A 20,810-nucleotide genomic window follows, 5' to 3' on the forward strand; every position below is an offset into this window, starting at 1 on the left:
AGTCAACATGGCTTTGTGCGTGGGAAACCATGTCTCACAAACTTGATTGAGTTTTTTGAAGAAGTACCAATGAGGAGTGATGAGGGCAGAGCAGGAGATGTGATCTATATGGACTTCAGTAAGGCATTCGACAAGGTTCACCATGGGACGCTGTTTATTAGGATTAGATCTCATGGACAACCAGAAGAACTAGCCATTTGGATACAGAACTGGCTCAAAGATAGAAGACAGAGGTTGGTGGTGGAGGGTTGTTTTTCAGACTGGAGGTCTGTGATCAGTGGTTTACTACAAGGATCGGTGCTGGGTCCACTACTTTTCGTCATTTATATAAATGATTTGGATGCGAGCATAAGAGGTACAGTTAGTGAGTTTGCAGATGACACCAAAATTGGAGGAGTAGTGGACAGCGAAGAAGATTACCTCAGATTACAATGGGATCTTGATCAGATGGACCAATGTGCTAAGGAATGGCAGATGGCGTTTGATTTAGATAAATGCAAGGTGTTGCATTTTGGGAAGGCAAATCAGAGCAGGACTTATATGCTTAATGGTCAGGTCCTAGGGAGTGTTGCTGAACAAAGAGACCTTGGAGTGCAGGTTCATAGCTCCTTGAAAGTGGAGCAGGTAGATAGGATAGTGAAGAAGGCATTTGGTATGCTTTCTTTTATTGGTCAGAGTATTAAGTACAGGGGTTGGGATGTAATGTTATGGCTGTACAGGACATTGGTTAGGCCACTTTTGGAATTTTACGTGCAATTCTGGTCTCCTTCCCATCAGAAAGATGTTGTGAAACTTGAAAGGTTTCAGAAAAGATTTACAAGAATGTTGCTGAGGTTGGAGGATTTGAGCTACAGTGAAAGGTTGAATAGGCTGGGGATGTTTTTCCAGGAGCATTCTAGGCTGAGGGGTGACCTTATAGAGGTTCATAAAATTATGATGGGTATAGATAGGATAAATAGATAATGTCTTTCCCTGGAGTGAGAAAGTCCAGAACTAGAGGGCATCGATTTAGGGTGAGAGGGGAAAGATATAAAAAATGACCTAAGGTGCAACATTTTCAAACCGAGGGTGTTGCTGCCAGAGGAAGTGGTGGAGGCCGGTACAATTGCAAGTTTTAAAAGGCATTTGGATGGGTATATGAATAGGAAGGATTTGAAGGGATATGGGCCGGGTGCTGGCAGGTGAGGCTGGATTGGGTTGGGATATCTGATCGGCATGGACGGGTTGGATCAAAGGTCTGTTACCGTGCTGTACATCTCTATGAATCTATGACTCTAGTCAATCTCTCTTTGTAAGACAAGCCCGCCAGTCCAGGCAGCATCCCTCAATCTATCCTCATAACTGAAGTTTCTGAGGATAGATATTCCTGATATCATTTTTGTATATTACTTCTGCTTTGTCTCCAATACATTCAAATCTTTCCTATAATTTGACACCCACAACTGTTTGCATTACACGGCTGAGGTCTAAAAAGTGTCATGTACAAATTCAACCTCCCTGTACTGCATGCAGTGAAGACTGGATTGGGATACTTTTACAACTGTGTTCTTTGATGGCCCTCATATCGGCAATTACTAATTGTCAAAGTGTCCATATTTGAACACTTTTTTACAGCATTTTTAAATAGAAATGGGAGTTTGGCTGCTTAGAAATGTGGAATTTAAACTTATCTGTGGTTCACTGCTGTGCAAGTTTGTATTTTTATATCGACAAACCTATTACCAAGGCCAATTATTTCTTTAGTTTGAGCCACTACCACCTGATGAAGGAGCAGTGCTCCGAAAGCTAGTGCTTCCAAATAAACCTGTTGGACTATAATCTGGTGTTGTGTGATTTTTAACTTTGTACACCCCAGTCCAACTCCGGCATCTCCAAATCAATTAAATCTTTGTCATTTCACATCCAGAGCACTTTTGCACTAAAATTAATTCATGCAAATTAATGTTAAAATTATTTATTTAAAATCTTGTTTTGGTTGTGGTTCTTTTGAGGTAATCATTAACTGATTTTTCTATCGGAATTGTATTAATCTAAACAAATTAAAATTAATGTATGTAACAAGATAAGAATTCATAGTATAAATGGTTCAGTATTAATTTTCTCAAGTGTTCAATAAATTTGGGGTGTAATAATTCGTTCATGGCCAGCTTGCAAGCTTAATGGGAGCAATGCACAAAGAATGGATTGTACAATTGCCCTCAGACCTGATCAGTCTTATTTTATATGGATTCACATTTGTTCTTTGCATGACTGGAATACTGTATGTAGTTCTGGTCTCCTTATTTAAGGAAGGATGTTTTTCCATTGGAAGGGGTAGGATGAAGGTTTGCTAACCCAGTCTTTGGGCTGAGGGGTTGGGCTATTTTGAGAGGCTGAGTAAACTTGGCCATTATCCTCCAGAGTTTGGCAACCTCATAGAAATAAACCAGATTCTGAAGGGACACACTGAGAGATTATTCATTGGAATCTGTAATGTGGGCTCAGAATCTCAGGAAAAGGTACCAATCATTTAGGAGTGAGATGAGGAATAATTGCTTCACACAAAGGGTTGTGAATCTGTGGAAGTCTCTGCCTCACAAAGAGACCATTTTGGAATTTGAGTAATGTACTGCCTACGTGACTTACAATGTATCAGTGTCTGATGAATTCTCGTCTACCTCAGCACCTTTTTCTGGGATAGGCTACTCCAATGTTGGCTCAGTAAGCAATCATTGACCTGAGGCTCCTGAGATTGTTGCTTAACATGATTACCACACGGTCAAGCACTGCTGCTGATGGCTAATCTTTGTTCCAGGAACACAGTGTCACTCAGAAATCACATTGCTTGCAAGTGGATAAAATGGTGGCACAACACGACAAGGAAAAGTTAACCCAAGAGAAGATTTTGGAAAAAGCAATCAAAAAGAAGGGGTAAGTGCCTCCTGATTTTTCAGTACCTGCAATGCATTGTCCGGTAGATCCCAAAAGGAAGCACTTTAATATTGGGAGGGGATTATGAAGCGATGAACTCTAAGAACAGGAAGGCAAATATTCCCTGAGTTTAAGTTGTTTCTGAGGTGTACATTTATTTTATCTTTTGGATGGCAGAACATCTAATAAGGAGGAAAATTAGTGCATGCAGAGCCTAGACCAGCATTCGTAACCAATCTTCAGTCTATTCAGCCTAGTTTTATTGTATTCCTTTCATGGGATATGAGCAAAGCTTGCATTTGTCACCCATCCTTAATTGCCCTTGAATTTCGTGGCTTGCTGGAGGTCAGTTAAGCATCAACCACATTGCCATTGGCCCGGAGTCACTAATAAACCAGACCAAGTTAGGAAGAATGCGTTCCTGTCCTCAAGAATATTAGAGAGCCAGGTTGATGAACATGGTTATAGTGACCATTACTAGGAATAGCTTAAGAATCCATATTTTATTCCCTGATTTTAAATTAAACAAAGCTAGTGTCTGGGGAGTGAAGCCAGTGGTCTGTAGAGTGGTGGTGAGGAGACAAAATCTCAGCTTCAGTTGTGGGCACTTAAATAGCAGGAAAGAGGCGCTGCATTAGCAAGGAGAAAGAGTCTGTAAGAAGGGGGAGGAGGATCTGAAAGGGTGAAGAGTGAGGTCATGCATGTGCTGAAGGGAGTGCCATGTGAACTAGTAGTGATATGTGATCAGACTTCTCTTATTCATGACAATATTGCCGCAGCGTTCAGCACTCGAAAGACACTTGTGATGTTCATTTCAAAACAGTTACTTCCTGCAGCATTCCCTTGACCATTTCAATGTGATCTCTAATCGGACATGACACACCTCTGGGGTGGGAACTTTAACCTTCCAATCCAGATATCGAGACACGACCAATATGTCACAAGACCTCTATGCTTGTTAGGTGTTGCAATTTGTTTTAAGTTTGCTAGTTCTGTCGATTGTTAATCGACAATGATTACATGGTCACCATTAGATTAGCTGAATGTAACCATTTTCAATTGTCATAAAAACTGATCTGGCTCATGAATGTCCTGTAGAGAAGGAAGTCTGTGCAAGGTGAGTACATTATGTGTTTTTCCCTTTGAAAAATACCCAAGGACAGGTGTTAAAACAAAAGGAATCTGAGCAAAGGAACTTAAGGCAGTCAACAAGACCAAAAGCAAAATTAACTGCTCAATTACGGACATTAATGCTACCGGTGATTTCCATTGCTCAACATTCAACTATCAGCTCTTTGTGAACAATCCAGACATTAATCTGCCTGTGTTTTTTTAAAAATTTCTTCATTTTCGACTCTTATTTCTAATCTGTCTGGATGTGTGCAGTGTTAATAATTCTCGCATTTAGTAATGAACAAACTCACACTGTGTTAACTCAAGAAAGCCTGTTTAAATCAACGCTTTTTAAGACGTGGATTACATTTGGGTCTGGGAGGAAGAGCTTCATAAGGCAGGGGGTTCCATTTTTAAAATAACCTTGTTCCGACCTACTGCGGGAGTAGGTGAATACAGAAGGGATCCAGTTCATCCCTGTTTGGAGTTTCCCACCTGGAACCATAACACATAGGGGGGTTTCGCCTGGGGGCCTGGTCATAACACTTTGCAACCTGCCCAGACTTACAGATTTGCTTTCACTCCTGCATTAATGCTGCATATGGAGGAGGGGGTTTGGAGGTTTCAGTTGATGAGTAGGATGGGGATTATTGTGGGAGTAAAGGGGTTGAGCGTGGGAGAGTAATTATTGAAAAGTCAAGGTTTCACCAAAAGAAAATGAACCGGGACAAGTGGTGGGCTTGTTAGTGGGTGAACATTTTGGTGATGGTGACCACAATTCTGTGACTTTCACCTTGGTTATGGAGAGAGATAGGTGCGCACAACAAGGTAGATTTTATAATTGGGGGAAGGGAAATTACGATGCTGTAAGGCAGGATTTGAGGAGCATACGTTGGGAGCATAGGCTGTCAGGGAAGGATGTGGTGGAAATGTGGAACTTTTTCAAAGAGCAGATACGACGTGTCCATGATATGTATGTACCTATCAGGCAGGAAAGAAATGGTCGTGTGAGGGAGCCTTGGTTGACGAGAGAGGTTGAATGTCTGGTAAAGAGGAAGAAGGAGGCTTACATAAGGTTGAGGAAACAGGATTCAGACAGAGCAGTGGAGGGATACAGGATAGCCAGAAGGGACCTGAAGAAAGGGATTAGGAGAGCTAAGAGAGGGCATGAAAAATCGTTGGCGGATAGGATCAAGGATAACCCCAAGGCATTTTATGCGTATGTGAGAAACCTGAGAATGACGAGAACGAGGGTGGGTCCGATCAAGGACAGTAGTGGGAGACTGTGTATTGAGTCGGAAGAGATAGGAGAGGTCTTGAACAAGTACTTCTCTTCAGTATTTACGAACGAGAGGGACCGTATTGTAGAAGAGGAGAGTGTGAAATGGACTGGTAAGCTAGAAGAGATACCTGTTGGGAAGGAAGATGTGTTGGACATTTTGAACAACTTGAGGATAGACAAGTCCCCCGGGCCTGACGGGATATATCCTAGGATTATGTGGGAAGCAAGAGAGGAAATTGCAGTACCGTTGGCAATGATCTTCTCGTCTTCACTGGCAACGGGGGTGGTACCAGGGGACTGGAGAGTAGCGAATGTTGTGCCCCTGTTCAAAAAAGGGAATAGGGATAACCCCGGGAATTACAGGCCTGTTAGTCTTACTTCTGTGGTAGGCAAAGTAATGGAAAGGGTACTGAGGGATAGGATTTATGAGTATCTGGAAAGACACTGCTTGATTAGGGACAGCCAGCACGGATTTGTGAAGGGTAGGTCTTGCCTTACAAGTCTTATTGAATTCTTCGAGGAGGTGACCAAGCATGTGGATGAGGGAAGAGCAGTGGATGTAGTGTACATGGATTTTAGTAAGGCATTTGATAAGGTTCCCCATGGTAGGCTTATGCGGAAAGTCAGGAGGCATGGGATAGAGGGAAATTTGGCCAATTGGATAGAAAACTGGCTAACCGGTCGAAGGCAGAGAGTGGTGGTAGATGGTAAATATTCAGCCTGGAGCCCAGTTACAAGTGGAGTTCCGCAGGGATCAGTTCTGGGTCCTCTGCTGTTTGTAATTTTTATTAATGACTTAGATGAGGGAGTCGAAGGGTGGGTCAGTAAATTTGCAGATGATACGAAGATAGGTGGAGTTGTGGACAGTGAGGAGGGCTGTTGTCGGCTGCAGAGGGACTTAGATATGATGCAGAGCTGGGCTGAGGAGTGGCAGATGGAGTTCAACCCTGCCAAGTGTGAGGTTGTCCATTTTGGAAGAACAAATAAGAATGCGGAATACAGGGTTAATGGTAGGGTTCTTAGTCAGGTGGAGGAACAGAGGGATCTTGGGGTCTATGTACATAGATCTTTGAAGGTTGCCACTCAGGTGGATAGAGTTTGTAAGAAGGCCTATGGAGTATTATCGTTCATTAGCAGAGGGATTGAATTCAAGAGTCGTGAAGTGATGTTGCAGCTGTACAGGACTTTGGTTAGGCCACAGTTGGAGTACTGTGTGCAGTTCTGGTCACCTCACTTTAGGAAAGATGTGGAAGCTTTGGAGAGGGTGCAGAGAAGATTTACCAGGATGTTGCCTGGAATGGAGAGGAAGTCGTACGAGGATAGGTTGAGAGTTCTCGGCCTTTTCTCGTTGGAACGGCGAAGGATGAGGGGTGACTTGATAGAGGTTTATAAGATGATCAGAGGAATAGATAGAGTAGACAGTCAGAAACTTTTTCCCCGGGTACAACAGAGTGTTACAAGGGGATATAAATTTAAGGTGAAGGGTGGAAGGTATAGGGGAGATGTCAGGGGTGGGTTCTTTACCCAGAGAGTGGTGGGGGCATGGAATGCGCTGCCCGTGGGAGTGGTAGAGTTGGAATCATTGGCGACCTTTAAGCGGCATTTGGATAGGTACATGGATGGGTACTTGATCTAGGTTAGAAGTTCGGCACAACATCGTGGGCCGAAGGGCCTGTTCTGTGCTGTATTGTTCTATGTTCTATGTTCTATGTTCTATGTTCTAGAAAAGCCACACGTTCTGGTTCAAAGACTGTGTTTTATTACCAGAGCTGTCCATGAGACTGCACATAACTACGAGAAAACACAAGTGAGAAATCAGTCCGAGCTCCTCAGCCACCTCTGAACTCGTGACCCCAAAATATCTCCTGACCCCATGGAGGTTGTGGGAGGGGCAGGGTGCATTTCATGACCCCCAGTTCAGGAAGTACCGCTCCAGGCAGAAATCTTATACCCTGAAAAGAACAAGGAAAGGGAAGAAACAGCACACTGAGCTTTTGAGGTTTCAGAGTCAGAGGGTCTGCTGTACAAAGATCTTAACTTAAACCTAACAGTGATTTTCCACATGCTTGATGTAACCACTGATAAAACTGGATGTGTGTTCAATGCCTAGATGGAGATGACAGAGGACCACTTTTGGAGGGTGCATAGGTTAAGCCCATGTCAACAGCTTTCTAGCCATTGCTTTTAGATTTGAAGGTACAAACTTCACCACCACTATCCCTAAAATTCAACATCTGAAGCCTTCACCTCCCAGGCATTAACTTAAGTATTTCGCCTCTACAGTGCATCTAGCAACCTCACCCTCCCCTGAGGTTTCACTCTGGGGCCACGTGAAATTTGAATTATTAAAATAGGTCACATTTGTCTGATGCAAACAACTCTCTAACCACTCTCACCATTCTCAGTGCACTTAGCTGTGATCTGAGTAGCTTGAATCATAATAATATTCAAATGTACTGTCAGTGTGTGACTAACATGCCATAATGTCACAAGTGCATGGTCCTAGCACCATACTTACGAGTACAGAGTCAGCTCCGGAACCCGGATTATTTTTGTCCTTGGTGACAGGAGCTGGGATTTGATCCTGTGATTCCCAATGCAGAATTGTTAAGGTTAACAATCTCCCTTATCTGGACAAAGTAACTGTTTAGGAACAAGTGCATACTTTTGCTGTCTGCTCACCTGAGACAAACCAGTAAATTGGTGACCAGCAACTGGGAGAAAGTGGACAGACAAGTTATTCTTGTTCATTTGATTTTCCTTATTTTCCAGAGAAAATAATTGTATTGACTTGAAGAAAGAAACAGAGGTCAAAATAGAAGCATTATCTTCAGACCACAAGCTAAAGGTATTGGAATGTTGAGTTTTAACCTTTCTGTGCAATCAAATTCTGTTCTACATGATATGGTAGAATGGCCAGCAATGTGGCTTACAAAGGGCAAGAATACAATGGTGAACTTACATAGGGCAAGAATACAATGGTGAACTTACATAGGGCAAGAATACAATGGTGAACTTACATAGGGCAAGAATACAATGGTGAACTTACATAGGGCAAGAATACAATGGTGAACTTACATAGGGCAAGAATACAATGGTGAACTTACATAGGGCAAGAATACAATGGTGAACTTACATAGGGCAAGAATACAATGGTGAACTTACATAGGGCAAGAATACAATGGTGAACTTACATAGGGCAAGAATAGATACATCAGCAGTAACTCAGAAACAAATTTGTGCTCACTATGGAGTTCTGAAGAAAAGTCATATCAAACTCAAGGTGTTAATTCTTTTTCTGTCTCCACAGATGCTACCTGACCTGTTGAGTTTCTCCAGCACTATTTATATATCAGATATTTTGTTTTAATAAATGTGTTTGGTAAATGTTTATATCTAGAACCTAATCTGCATATTAAAAGTATCCACCTGTTATTTTCACTAGTATTCAAAATGGAAAAGCTAATATTTTCCAAACATAGCAACCACAAGGGATTTCTCCCCAAGTAGATTTGTGTGCTAAGACTTGGTACAGTATTAAAATGAACAAAATCTCTTGGAAAGAAAATTACTGGCAGTCTAAGGTGCTATTCAATCAAACATTAGTTAAAATAGTTTCACAATAGTTTACTAATAAGTGCTAGTTTTGCTATGTACAGAAAACACCCACCAAATGAAACTGAGTTCTTGACACTAGCACAAACCCATTTATTGGCAAGTTGGATGAGATGCAATCATAATTTCCTTCAAATTCATTGAACATTACTTATTACGAACTGGGGACATTTTTCTCCTTTTGCCATTTGTTTCTTCCCTGAAGGCAAAACTTATCATTTTTGAAGGACTTACAAGCTTAATGTGCTTGGCAAAGGAACTTCATACCAAGATGTTAATACCACAGAACAGCAGCTTGCAAACTCCAATTAAAGCAAAATGCTGGAAATCTGAAATAAAGACATATTCCAGGAGAAATTCAGCAGGTCTGACAGTGTTTGTGGAGAGCGAAACAGAGTTAACATTTCAATTCTGCCAAGACACACCATCCCACCATTTTGGCAAGCACTTTATCAAGCATTAGGAGGGAGAGCAGAAAGCAATGAAGGTGAAGAAGCTAAAAGATTAAAAACGGAAATCCTGTCAGAGAGAGGAGCAAAACTTGTTCAAGGTGGAAGGAAAGTGGCAGTGAATTAAACACTCAACTAAAAGCGAAATACTGGAAATTTGCAAACACGAGATTGCACTTGACATCTTTCCAGGGAGAAATTGAGATTGGTAATCCACCACATAGTGTGTCCGATAGAGATCAGAATGCTACTGTTCAGATCTGTTGTGAGAAATGAGAGGGAGTGCATGAAATGTTTCGACTGATCCAAGATGTTTCAAGATTTGGAGCCATCACATTTGATGCTCCTGTTGATAGTTATCTGGAATAATTGTAAGCAGAAACTTCCAGAGGCTTGAATGAGTTTTAGCTATTCACATCACTCAGAAGAGGATTGGGAAATCACAAAAGTGAAGCGTCAGTTTCCATCACAGTGAGAAGCATTTTCATTTTGTCAATGGGTAGGACTGCTGGTAAAGGGAGATATGGAATCAAATCATAGAGATGTAGTATTGCTATTGTACCTTGCTTGTTGTACAATGCAAATCTAAAAAGTCCACTTGCTGTTTATCAGCAAAACATTAAGTGCAAAATGTAATTCATTCAACACAAGTGCTGCAGGAAGTTCCCATGAACCATTATAAGGCATTATGTTAGTGCAAGTTCATTTACTTTGTCTTTATGTTCTGAAAGAGGGTAATTAGAACCAAAGTGCTAACAGGAAAGGCCGTTCGGTCCGTCAGTCCTGCTCCACCATTCAATAGGATCATGGCAGATCTGACATTCCTTAAGGCCATTTTCCTGTATTTTCTCCATTAACCTTTATTCCCCGACTGATCGAGAATCTATTTATCTCAGCCTTTAGTATACACAAGGACTCTGCCCCCCACAGCTCTCTGTGGCAAGGGGTTCCACGCACTATAAGACATCAGAGAAGAAATTCCTCCTCATTTCAGACTTAAATTGATGCCCCTTAATTCTGAGTTGAAAAGTGTGGGGCTGGAAAAGCACAGCAGGTCAGGCTGCATCCGAAGAGCAGGAGAGTCGGCGTTTTGGGCATAAGACCTTCATCAGAAATATGGAGGGGGGAGGGGCGGAGAGATAAATGTGGGGGGTGGGGGTGGGGCTGGGGTAAGGTTGGTGTGAAGGCGATAGCTCGATGCAGCTAGGAGGTGATAGTGACAGCTTGGTGGGGAGGGTGGAGTAGATAGCTTGGAAGGAAGATGGACAGATAGGTCAGGTCAAGAGGGCAGTGCTGAATTGTAAGGTTGGTTCTGGGATGAGGTGGCGGGGGGGAGGGGAGATTGGGAAACTGGTGAAGTCGATGTTGATGCCATGTGGTTGAAGGGTTCCTCCAGTTAGCGGGTGGGGGGGGGTGCTTTGATCTGGCAGTGGAGGAGGGTCAGGATTTGCATGTCATTGGGGAAGTGGGAGGGGGAGTTGAAGTGGTCAGCCACAGGGCAGTGGGGTTGTTGGGTGTGTACTGACCAGAGATGTTCTCGGAAGTGTTCCGCGAATTGGCATCCTGTAGAGGAGACCACATTGAGAGCAATGGGATGCAGTAAATGAGGTGGGAAGATGTGCAGGAAAATCTCTGCCAGATTTGAAATGATCCTTTGGGCCATGGATGGAGGTGGGGTAGGGGAGAGGTGTTGCCCCTTTATTCTGAGACAACGCCCTCTGGTCCCAAGAGCGGAAACATCCTCTCAGCATTGACCCTGTCAAGCCCCTTAAGAAGAGATATGTTTCAATCAAGTTTTGCTATGACACTGTTCAGCACCATTCTGTCCATCCAGTAATCTTCACTATATGTCTAGATCGATGCACAAAACATTCTGTAAAAAAGGTGAATGAAACAGGCAGCACCATATTCTTCTGCTGAAGAGTCTAAACTGGGTCTAAATTTGGTACATACGGTTGTATTATGAAATGTCTGATCTTAGTAGTTAGCAACAACTTTTGTACAGTCCCTTTAATGTAATAAGTCATCGTAAAAATGCTTCCCGAGAGCATTAGCAAACACAAACTGACACCAAGTTAAATAAGGAGAATTTGGACAGTTGACCTAGTGGTCAGTCAACGAAGAAGGTTTTAAGGGATGTTCATAAGACCACAGGAGCAGAAATTAGGCCATTCGACCATTGAGTCTGCTGCACCACTTGATCGTGGCTGATAGGATTCTCAACCCCATTCTCCCCATAACCTTTAATCCCCCTGGCAATCAAGAACCTATCTATCTCTGTTCTAAATATACTCAATGACCTGGCCTCCACAGCATTCTGTGGCAATGAATTCCACAGACATACCACGCTCTGGCTAAAGAAGTTTCTCCTTATCTCCATTCTAAGGGTCTTCCCTTTACTCTAAGGCTGTGCTCTCAGGTCTTCTTCTCTCCTGCCAATGGAAAGATCTTCCCAACGTCCACTCTGTCCAGACGTCCAGTTTTTTGTAAGTTTCAATCAGATTCCCCCCTCATTCTTCTGAACTGCATCAAGTATAGTCCCAGAGTCCTCAAACGTTCCTCATATGTTCAGCTTGGGATCATATTCATGAACCTCCTCTGGACTCACTCTAGGGCCAGTTCATCCTTCCTGAGGCACAGGGCCCAAAATTGCTCAGAAAACTCTAAAAGTGGTCTGACCAGAGCCTGATAAAGCCTGAGAAATATATCCCTGCTTTTAAATTCTAGTCTTTTTGAGATGAATTACAACATTGAATTTGCCTTCCAACTACCAAATCAACCTGCAAGTTTACCTTAAGAGAATCCTGGACTAGGACTCCAAAGTTCCTTTGCACTTCAGATTTCTGAATTTGCTCCCCATTTCAAAAATAGTCCATGTCTCTATCGTAAATGAGGAAAGAGAAGTGGAGGCAGGTTTTTCACACATACGGTTGTGAGTGCGTAGAAGGTGCTGCCAGAGGAGGTGGTGGAAGCAGATGCAATAGCAGCACTCAGGAAGCACCTGGATGAATACATGAATAGGAAAGGGAATAGAGGGATATGGATCCTGTAACTGAAGACAATTTTAGTATGGACACACGAAATGCATCAGCGCGGGCTTGGAGGGCCGAAGGGCCTGTTACTGTGCTTATTGTTCTTTGCGATACCATGAGCTTTCAGGAGGAAATTTCAGAGCTTGGAAGCTAGATGGCACATGGCCACTAATTGCGAGATGTGGAATACAGACTGGGCTCGTATCAGAACAATTCCAAGTTCTCACATGGAGGAGCAACATATCAAAAATTGGAAATTTTCAAAGTGTGCATCCATTTTATCACCGTTTGAAATTATAGTGATTAAATATTGAAGCTTGAAGGTCTGATTTATTCGGAGACACGTAGCACCCCAACAAACACTGTAAATGGCTTTTCAAAGATTTTCGGAAACTTTATTTTATGATAATATGATGTACAAACCCACTTCTGATGTATCAAGGAGATAGCATAGACCCTAACTTTTTCTTATTTAAAGGAAAGTGTAATTCAATTGGTTACACTATTCAGCTTTAAGCAAAATACACTTTATTTCTATTCCACAGTTAAAACACAAAGAAAGAAGAATTGATCTAACTATTGGAAAACTCAACAGAATAATAAGATTATTTAACTGGTAAACAGCAATTGTTCCAATACAGTAACATCCCATAACCAACCCTTGGCAAAGGCAAATTCAGTAAAATAGATTGTCTCACATGCAATGTGTCTCCAGTCCAGGAGAAAAGTACATCAAGGAAAATTCTGGCGCAGAGAGAGTGAGAGAATTCATGTGTTTTGCTGTACCAGGGAGAGATCCATGGCAACTTCAAAACCCCAACAACTACTGATAGCTATAGTAAAACCCTAGTTCTGTGGGAGCCTGACCCCACCCATTCAGGCTGCTTCTGTTGTTCTAACTTCCAAAAAAAAGACGTCACAAGCTGTTTACTTTATTGGTTTGGAACAGATCGCTGCATCTCTGTCTCAACCTCTCTTCATTAAAAAAAGACAAAATACACCTCCTAAAGCCATAGTATCATCACAACAGTTTAGTCCATTCCAATAATTTCTGCCCTTGCACCATTTTTCACTCCCATTAATTGTGTGCAACCACAATGATGCCAATTCGCACCAGAAACTTTGTTTATTGAAATCTTCATATGAAACAACAAATTATAAACAAATTTCAGTTCATTTATAACCCTGCTAATATTCTTTAATTCTCGAACACATATCTCCAACATCCAGTTAAAACGAGGTAATTTGAGTTCAAATATCTATATTAACTGGCATAACCACCACCCAATAAATCTAATTGCAGGTTCTGTGTGATGCGCATTATGTTTTTCTTTTGACAGGTGAAGGAGATTGTTACTCAGCAAACTAAGGAATGGTCAGAAATGATAAATATACATTGTGCAGAAGAGCAGGAACTGAAGGATCTTCATTTAAGCCAGCAGTGCGATTTGTTGAAGAAACTGCTCATCAGTATGCATGAGCAACAAAGCCAGCACCTGAAACTTATTCATGATAGGTGTGTAAAACAATTGTTTGATATTAAGAAAACTTATTTTTTCTTTAGGTCAAAGTTCCTGACTTCCCCTCTTCTGCAGCTATGTTTGCACGTGGGTATCCTTGGAGAGGGAGCATCCGGTATCCACCAATACCTTTCGAGAGGGATGTGCACCACAAGAGGTGGAGAACCTTATCTCCCCTTCCAATTCCCTTTTGATTCAGCTCCCTGCCTCTCTCCCTACCTTTGGTGGTCTGCACTGCTCTTAACAGACTTTGCGTGGAAACTAATCAATAGAATACCATGGGTGATTTAATGGTGGTGATTTACATGTGACAAATAACACAGGTGGTTTGGTGTTGGAGAAAAAAGCCATTCCGTTTTGTGTGATAACACTTTCGAATATAAAATTAGAAAGGCTAACTTTTCCTGGCCCTCTTCCACAGATGTCAATAGCAAGGGAGCACACTGTATGCACTAACACCCTTGAGTTATTTAGATTTGATTTGATTTGATTTATCGTAGTCATGTGTACATAAGTACAGTGAAAGGCTTTGTGTGTAAGCAGTACAGGCAGATCATAGTAAGCAAGGACACATAGATCATAGATTGCTGAGATGGAGTGAGGCATATAGGTTACACTGCACAGGGGATGTGTGAAGCAAAATCAACATTAACAAGATCAACATTATTTGAAAGGAACATTATTAGTAATTTTTACAAACTTAGAATTTAGGTTTAAAAGTGTGCATCGGTTAAAAGAAATGTTAGAATAAAATCTGCTATAGGGGGATGGCAAGGAGTCGCCCAGTGTCAGTGCCATCTTGAACAAGAGGGGCGCACCTTGGTTGTTGGAATGCATTATTTCCACCTCCAACTCCGTTTTAGTTTAGTCCTCTCCCTTCTTCCTTTACTTGCTTCACTGTTGCACTGCCCTCGCTAGCTGTTTGCTTTAATTTGTTAGTGGGGTGATTTGGTGGTGGGTTATTTGACACAAGATGGGTTTTCCTCTGTTGTAATCAATTTGTTGACAATTCTGGGTGATTTGGTGGGGGCTTTCCCCCACTAAGTAGATTTAATCAAGAAGGGGAGAGGGCAGACTGGAATTTATACTGAACTATGAAATGCAAACAGGAAAGCAAATCTTAGCAGGACTTATACACTTAATGGTAAGGTCCTAGGGAGTGTTGCTGAACAAAGAGACCTTGGAGTGCAGGTTCATAGCTCCTTGAAAGTGGAGTCGCAGGTAGTTGGATAGTGAACAAGGTGTTTGGTATGTTTTCCTTTATTGGTCAGAGTATTGAATTGGGAGGTCATGTTGCAGCTGTACAGGACATTGGTTAAGCCACTATTGGAATATTGTGTGCAATTCTGGTCTCCTTCCCATCGGAAAGATGTTGTGAAACTGGAAAGGGTTCAGAAAAGATTTACAAGGATGTTGCCAGAGTTGGAGGATTTGAGCTATAGGGAGAGGATGAACAGGCTAGGGATGTTTTCCCTTGAGCTTCGGAGGCTGAGGGGTGACCTTATAGAGGTTTACAAAATTATGAGGGGCATGGATAGGGTAAATAGGCAAAGCCTTTTCCCTGGGGTCGGGGAGTCCAGAACTAGAGGGCATAGGTTTAGGGTGAGAGGGGAAAGATATAAAAGCGACCTACAGGGCAACTTTTTCAAGGGTGGTACGTGTATGGAATGAGCTGCCAGAGGAAGTGGTGGAGGCTGGTGCAATTGCAACATTTAAAGGGCATTTGGATTGGTATATGAATAAGAAGGGTTTGGAGGGATATGGGCTGGGTGCTGTCAGGTGGGACTAGATTGGGTTGGGATATCTGGTCAGTATAGACGGGTTGGACCGAAGGGTCTGTTTCCATGCTGTACACCTCTATGACTGACTCCTTCCTACTTTGGTAAACGGATGATTAGTGATGTAACAAGTCTCAATTGAAATCCCGTTTATCCACAGAACCTTACTCATTGCTCCTTTTTCGTAATATGTGAATTTTGTTTGTCCATCTCATATTTCGAGATTATTTTCCTTGACTGTGAACTTTAGGAATTTCTATATTGCCCATAATATAAACCATAAGATTTACTTTTTTCAGAAATTGTTAAATCAAGCAAGATAAATTAAATATATTTCTCTGATTCTGTGAGGGGGTTAAGAAGAAATATTGATATCTGGAGTGTGTTGGGGATCTGGACCTCACTGAATGGTTAGCAGAGGCAGAAATCCACAACGTGTTTAAGAAACACTTGGATATGCACTGTTTCTCATTCTACTTCATATACCCTCTTCCAGCCACTCAGCGTCCTAAGTTGGAAGTATGTTGTTGTGCTTTCAGTGTCACTGGATAAAACTTCATTCTGGAACTCACTCTCCAAGGCTCACGCCATCCTGACTATATCACCATTCCTTCATTGTCACTGAGTCAAAATCCTGGAACTTATCTCCTGAAAAACACTGCGGGTGACCTTCATCCCAAGGACTGCAGTGGTTCAAGAAGGCCACTCAGCACCTCTTTCAGGACAATTAGGGATGAGCAACCAACACCAGTTCAGCCAGTAATGTCCACATTCCAAGAATGGATAAAATAAAAAATCAGCTTACAGTCACCGAGTTATTATAGTTGCCCTTGAAAGCAGTAGTCACTTAGCAACTAGGGATGTTCCAAAGTTCTGATAAGAGGAACAGCATGGTAATCCTGGCCAACATCTCTGTCTCAGGCTTGCTGCAGTGCTCCAGTGCAGCTTAGCACAAGATGGAAGAACAGCGCCTCATCTTCCACTTGGCGATTCTACAGCTTTCTGAACTCAATATCGAGTTCAACAGTTTTAGAGCTTGAGGCACTTTTTCCTGACATCCCTCTAACACATTGTTATCACATGGCCTACTATTACATATAACACATTATTAGCCACTAATAATCCCCACTAGTAGCTATTCACTTTCCCAGGCTGATCATTATCCCCTCCTTTGTCTGTCCAACTGCTCTTTCCTGACTTTGGTCTCTATCTCCACCTATCGCACTCTCCTTACCCTCTACCCTGGTCCTACCTTCTGCATAAAACCCAATCTTTTCCTAGCTACCATCAGTTCTGAGGAAGAGACACTGGAGCTGAAACTTTAACTCTGATTTCTCTTCACAGAAGCTGCCAGACCTGCTGAGCATTTCCAGCAACTTCTGTTTTTGTTTCTGATTTCCAGCATCCACAGATCTTTCAGTTTGTAACAAGGTAATCCCATCGTGTTGATGAGGTTTAAAAGCACCACCAGACCACCACAACCAGACCAATCTTTTACACCCATTTTAACAAACAGAAAACCCTCATTTAATCACACATTCAAAGGCCACCTTACTGAGAAATTGTACTCCCTCTTGAGTTCCCACTGTCTGGAGTTAATCCAATGACACTGGAATTCGTCAGCAAAATTTTGTTTTATTAACATGTGGGATGTGGATGTTGCTGGCTGACCAGCATTGATTGCCCATCCCTAGTTGGCCTTGAAGAGGCTTTGAAATTGAATAGTTTGCTTGGCCATTTCAGAGGGCAATTGAGAGTCAACCACATTGCTATGGGTCTAGAATCACATGTAGGCCAGACCAGCTGAGGATTGCAGATTTCCTTCTCTGAAGAACATTAGTGAACCGGATGTTTTTTTTCTGACAACAGCTTCATGGTCATCAGTAGATTCTTAATTCCAGATTTTTTTTTAAATTGAATTGTCTGCCATGGTGGGATTTGATCCCAGGACTCCAGAACATTAGCTGAGTTTTTTGATTAATAAATCTAGCAATAATACCACTAAACCATTGCCTCCTCTATTCACATCCCACATGTTAATAAAACAAAATTTTGCTGACAAATTCCATTGTCATTGGATTAACTCCAGACAGTGGGAACTCAAGAGGGAGTACAATTTCTCAGTAAGGTGGCCTTTGAATGTGTGATTAAATGAGGGTTTTCTGTTTGTTAAAATGGGTGTAAAAGGTTGGTCTGGTTGTGGTGGTCTGGTGATGCTTTTAAACCTCATCAACACGATGGGATTACCATGTTACAAACTGAAGGGAAATGCTAGCACACATCCACACCAATGATCCAAGGATCAAATATGGGTCCAGATGAAGTTTTGCCAAAAAAACAAAGAGTACAGGAGCTTGAGATCATTCTGCGCTCAGTTTTATGATTCCAGTTGTTGTTCCTTCTGGACAAGTCAGCTGCCAGAATTAAATCTGGCTTGATAGATTCCTTGTTTTGCAATCTAATCTGGTCGTCTTTCTCTGACACGTAAACACTCCAGACTGCAGTTTGTCTTCAACAATAAAACAGAAGTTTTACTTTAAAAAAAAAACAGACAAAGCTATTTAAACCAAAAACTGTTGGAAAGGTTTCAAAACACACGGCAAAACAAAATCCTGGCTACTTCCCAACCCTATCGCTTTACAGTTACTCAAAAACCAGAGGAATTTCCCAAATCTATTAAATCTGTAGGCTTGACCGAACTGCATCTTTTCAGTTTTGCTGGAATATTTACACAACTGAGATCTTAGACTTACTCAGCTTTGAAGAACAAATGCAGGTTTCTAACTGAATATTCCTGGTCTGGAAATTTCACCAACTAAGCTCCTTCACTGAAATAACTTATTCTTATCTGCTCTGAATAATCCCTTTTTTCCAGGAGAAACTATTGTTGCAGCTGATTGTCATCAGGGCTTTTTCAAACTTCACCATCTCTAGGTTTTTCTGAGCTGAAATCAATCCTTAAATATGCTAAACCTCAAAGCAAGCTAACGTCTCTCAATGTCTTATCTCTTCTGGGGCAAAATTCCACAATTTACACAAACGTTCACTAACACTCCAGGAGACACAAACTGGCTTGACATGGTTCTCGAAAGACCGACCGATTTAGTTATTAAACCACTGCACCATAGAAAATAAATCAACACACATATGCCACTGTTTTAAATCAAAACGATAAGAAAAGATATTAATTTAGCGTGTACAGAGCGTTTAGGTATTGGACAAAGAAAAGAAGAGTTGAGGACGTAGATGCTGTGGTTGAGGAGGCGAGAGACAAAAGGCTAAGCAACTGTTTGTGAATAGTCTTGTTCAGTTGCAAGGTTATTAAAGTGACAGTGCTTTAGAATTAGTTATCTTGAGTTTCCACAGCTTTGGTACAATCAGAATAATGGATAATAAATATTTGGAAGGCTGTAATACAATGAAAGCATCAAAACTGCATCTCCAATTAGAGTGCAAAGCTCAAGTGTTTGATGCATGTGCTGCTGGAATATCAATTAGGGTGGAGAACCTTGAAAACATTTGATTGTAAGTACTTAACATTTATATATGCACTGGTCATTGTGTTTACGTTGCCACATTCTTCAGCCTTACTATTGTTGATCATGGTGCTACAGTCGATAAAGTGTGGCGCTGCAGAAAACACAACAGGTCAGAGAGCATCCAAGGAGGAGGAAAGTCAATGTTTCGGGCAGGATCATGAATCAAGACATCAGATCATTAATCAAGCTATGCCTGGAGATTGATTGATAGGTTCTATGTTCCTCCTTATTATTGAGGTATGGACTGTGATGGGAGAGTAGCAATAGACAATAGGTGCAGGAGTAGGCCATTCTGCCCTTCGAGCCTGCACCACCATTCAATATGATCATGGCTGATCATCCTTAATCAGTACCTGTTCCTGCCTTATCTCCATAACTCATGATTCCACTATCCTTGAGAGCTCTATCCAACTCTTTCTTAAATGAATCCAGAGACTGGGCCTCCACTGCCTCTGGGGCAGAGCATTCTACACAGCCACCACTCTCTGGGTGAAGAAGTTTCTCCTCATCTCTGTCCTAAATGGTCTACCCCGTATTTTTAAGCTGTGTCCTCTGGTTTGGCACTCACCCATCAGCGGAAACATGTTTCCTGCCTTCAGAGTGTCCAATCCTTTAATAATCTTATATGTCTCAATCAGATCCCCTCTCAGTCTTCTAAACTCAAGGTATAGAAGCCCAGTCACTCCAGTCTTTCAGTGTAAGGTAGTCCCGCCATTCCAGGAATTGACCTCGTGAACCTATGCTGCACTCCCTCAATAGCCAGAATGTCTTTCCTCAAATTTGGAGACCAGAACTGCACACAATACTCCAGGTGTGGTCTCACCAGGGCCCTGTACAGCTGCAGAAGAACCTCTTTGCTTCTACACTCAATCCCTCTTGTTATGAAGGCCAGCATGCTATTAGCCTTCTTCACTACTTGCTGTACCTGCATGCTTACCTTCATTGACTGGTATACAAGAACACTCAGATCTCTTTGTACTACCCCTTTACCTAAATTGATTCCATTTAGGTAGTAATCTGCCTTCCTGTGCTTGCCTCCAAAGTGGATAACCATACATTTATCCACATTAAACTACATCTGCCATGCATCTGACCACTCATCCAACCTGTCCAGGTCACCCTGTAATCTCCTAACATCCTCCTCACATTTCACCCTGCCACCCAGCTTAATATCATCAGCAAATTTGCTAATGTTATTACTAATACCATCTTCTATTTCATTAATATATATTGTAAAAATCTGCGGTCCCAGCACTGATCCCTGCGGTACCCCACTGGTCACTGCCTGCCATTCTGAAATGGAGCCATTTATCACTACACAGTCAGTATTTTGATGTCATTAAGAATGAACTCTAAAGTGAACATATTTAACGTCTCTAATTTCCAAATTTGCGGATGATATGAAAGCATTGTAAATTGGGCGGAAAACATTGTAGAAATCCCATATCTAAGGAAGAATGTGCTGGAGTTGGAGGCGATCTGGAAAAAAGTTTACAAGAACAATCCTGGAGATGAAGGCTTTGTCATATGAGGAGTGGTTGAGGAGTCAGGTTCTGTGTCGTTGGAATTTAG

General features: G+C 41.9%; 1 protein-coding gene across 13 annotated transcripts in view; it reads left to right on the forward strand.

Annotated features, from left to right (window-relative positions):
- plcb4a (phospholipase C, beta 4a) overlaps positions 1 to 20,810 on the forward strand; it is a 546,496-nt gene that overhangs the window by 467,128 nt on the left and 58,558 nt on the right. For all 13 annotated transcript variants that reach the window (XM_043696592.2, XM_043696591.2, XM_043696594.2 and 10 more), the window contains 3 exons: positions 2,795 to 2,910; positions 8,078 to 8,153; positions 13,742 to 13,917. In XM_043696592.2, the coding sequence (XP_043552527.2) occupies positions 2,795 to 2,910; positions 8,078 to 8,153; positions 13,742 to 13,917 (368 nt within the window). The remainder of the gene's footprint in view (positions 1 to 2,794; positions 2,911 to 8,077; positions 8,154 to 13,741; positions 13,918 to 20,810) is intronic.

This window comes from Chiloscyllium plagiosum, unplaced genomic scaffold, assembly GCF_037043375.1.
Source record: "Chiloscyllium plagiosum isolate Xiang-an unplaced genomic scaffold, Cpla_swu_hap1 HiC_scaffold_10, whole genome shotgun sequence".
Taxonomy (NCBI): domain Eukaryota; kingdom Metazoa; phylum Chordata; class Chondrichthyes; order Orectolobiformes; family Hemiscylliidae; genus Chiloscyllium; species Chiloscyllium plagiosum.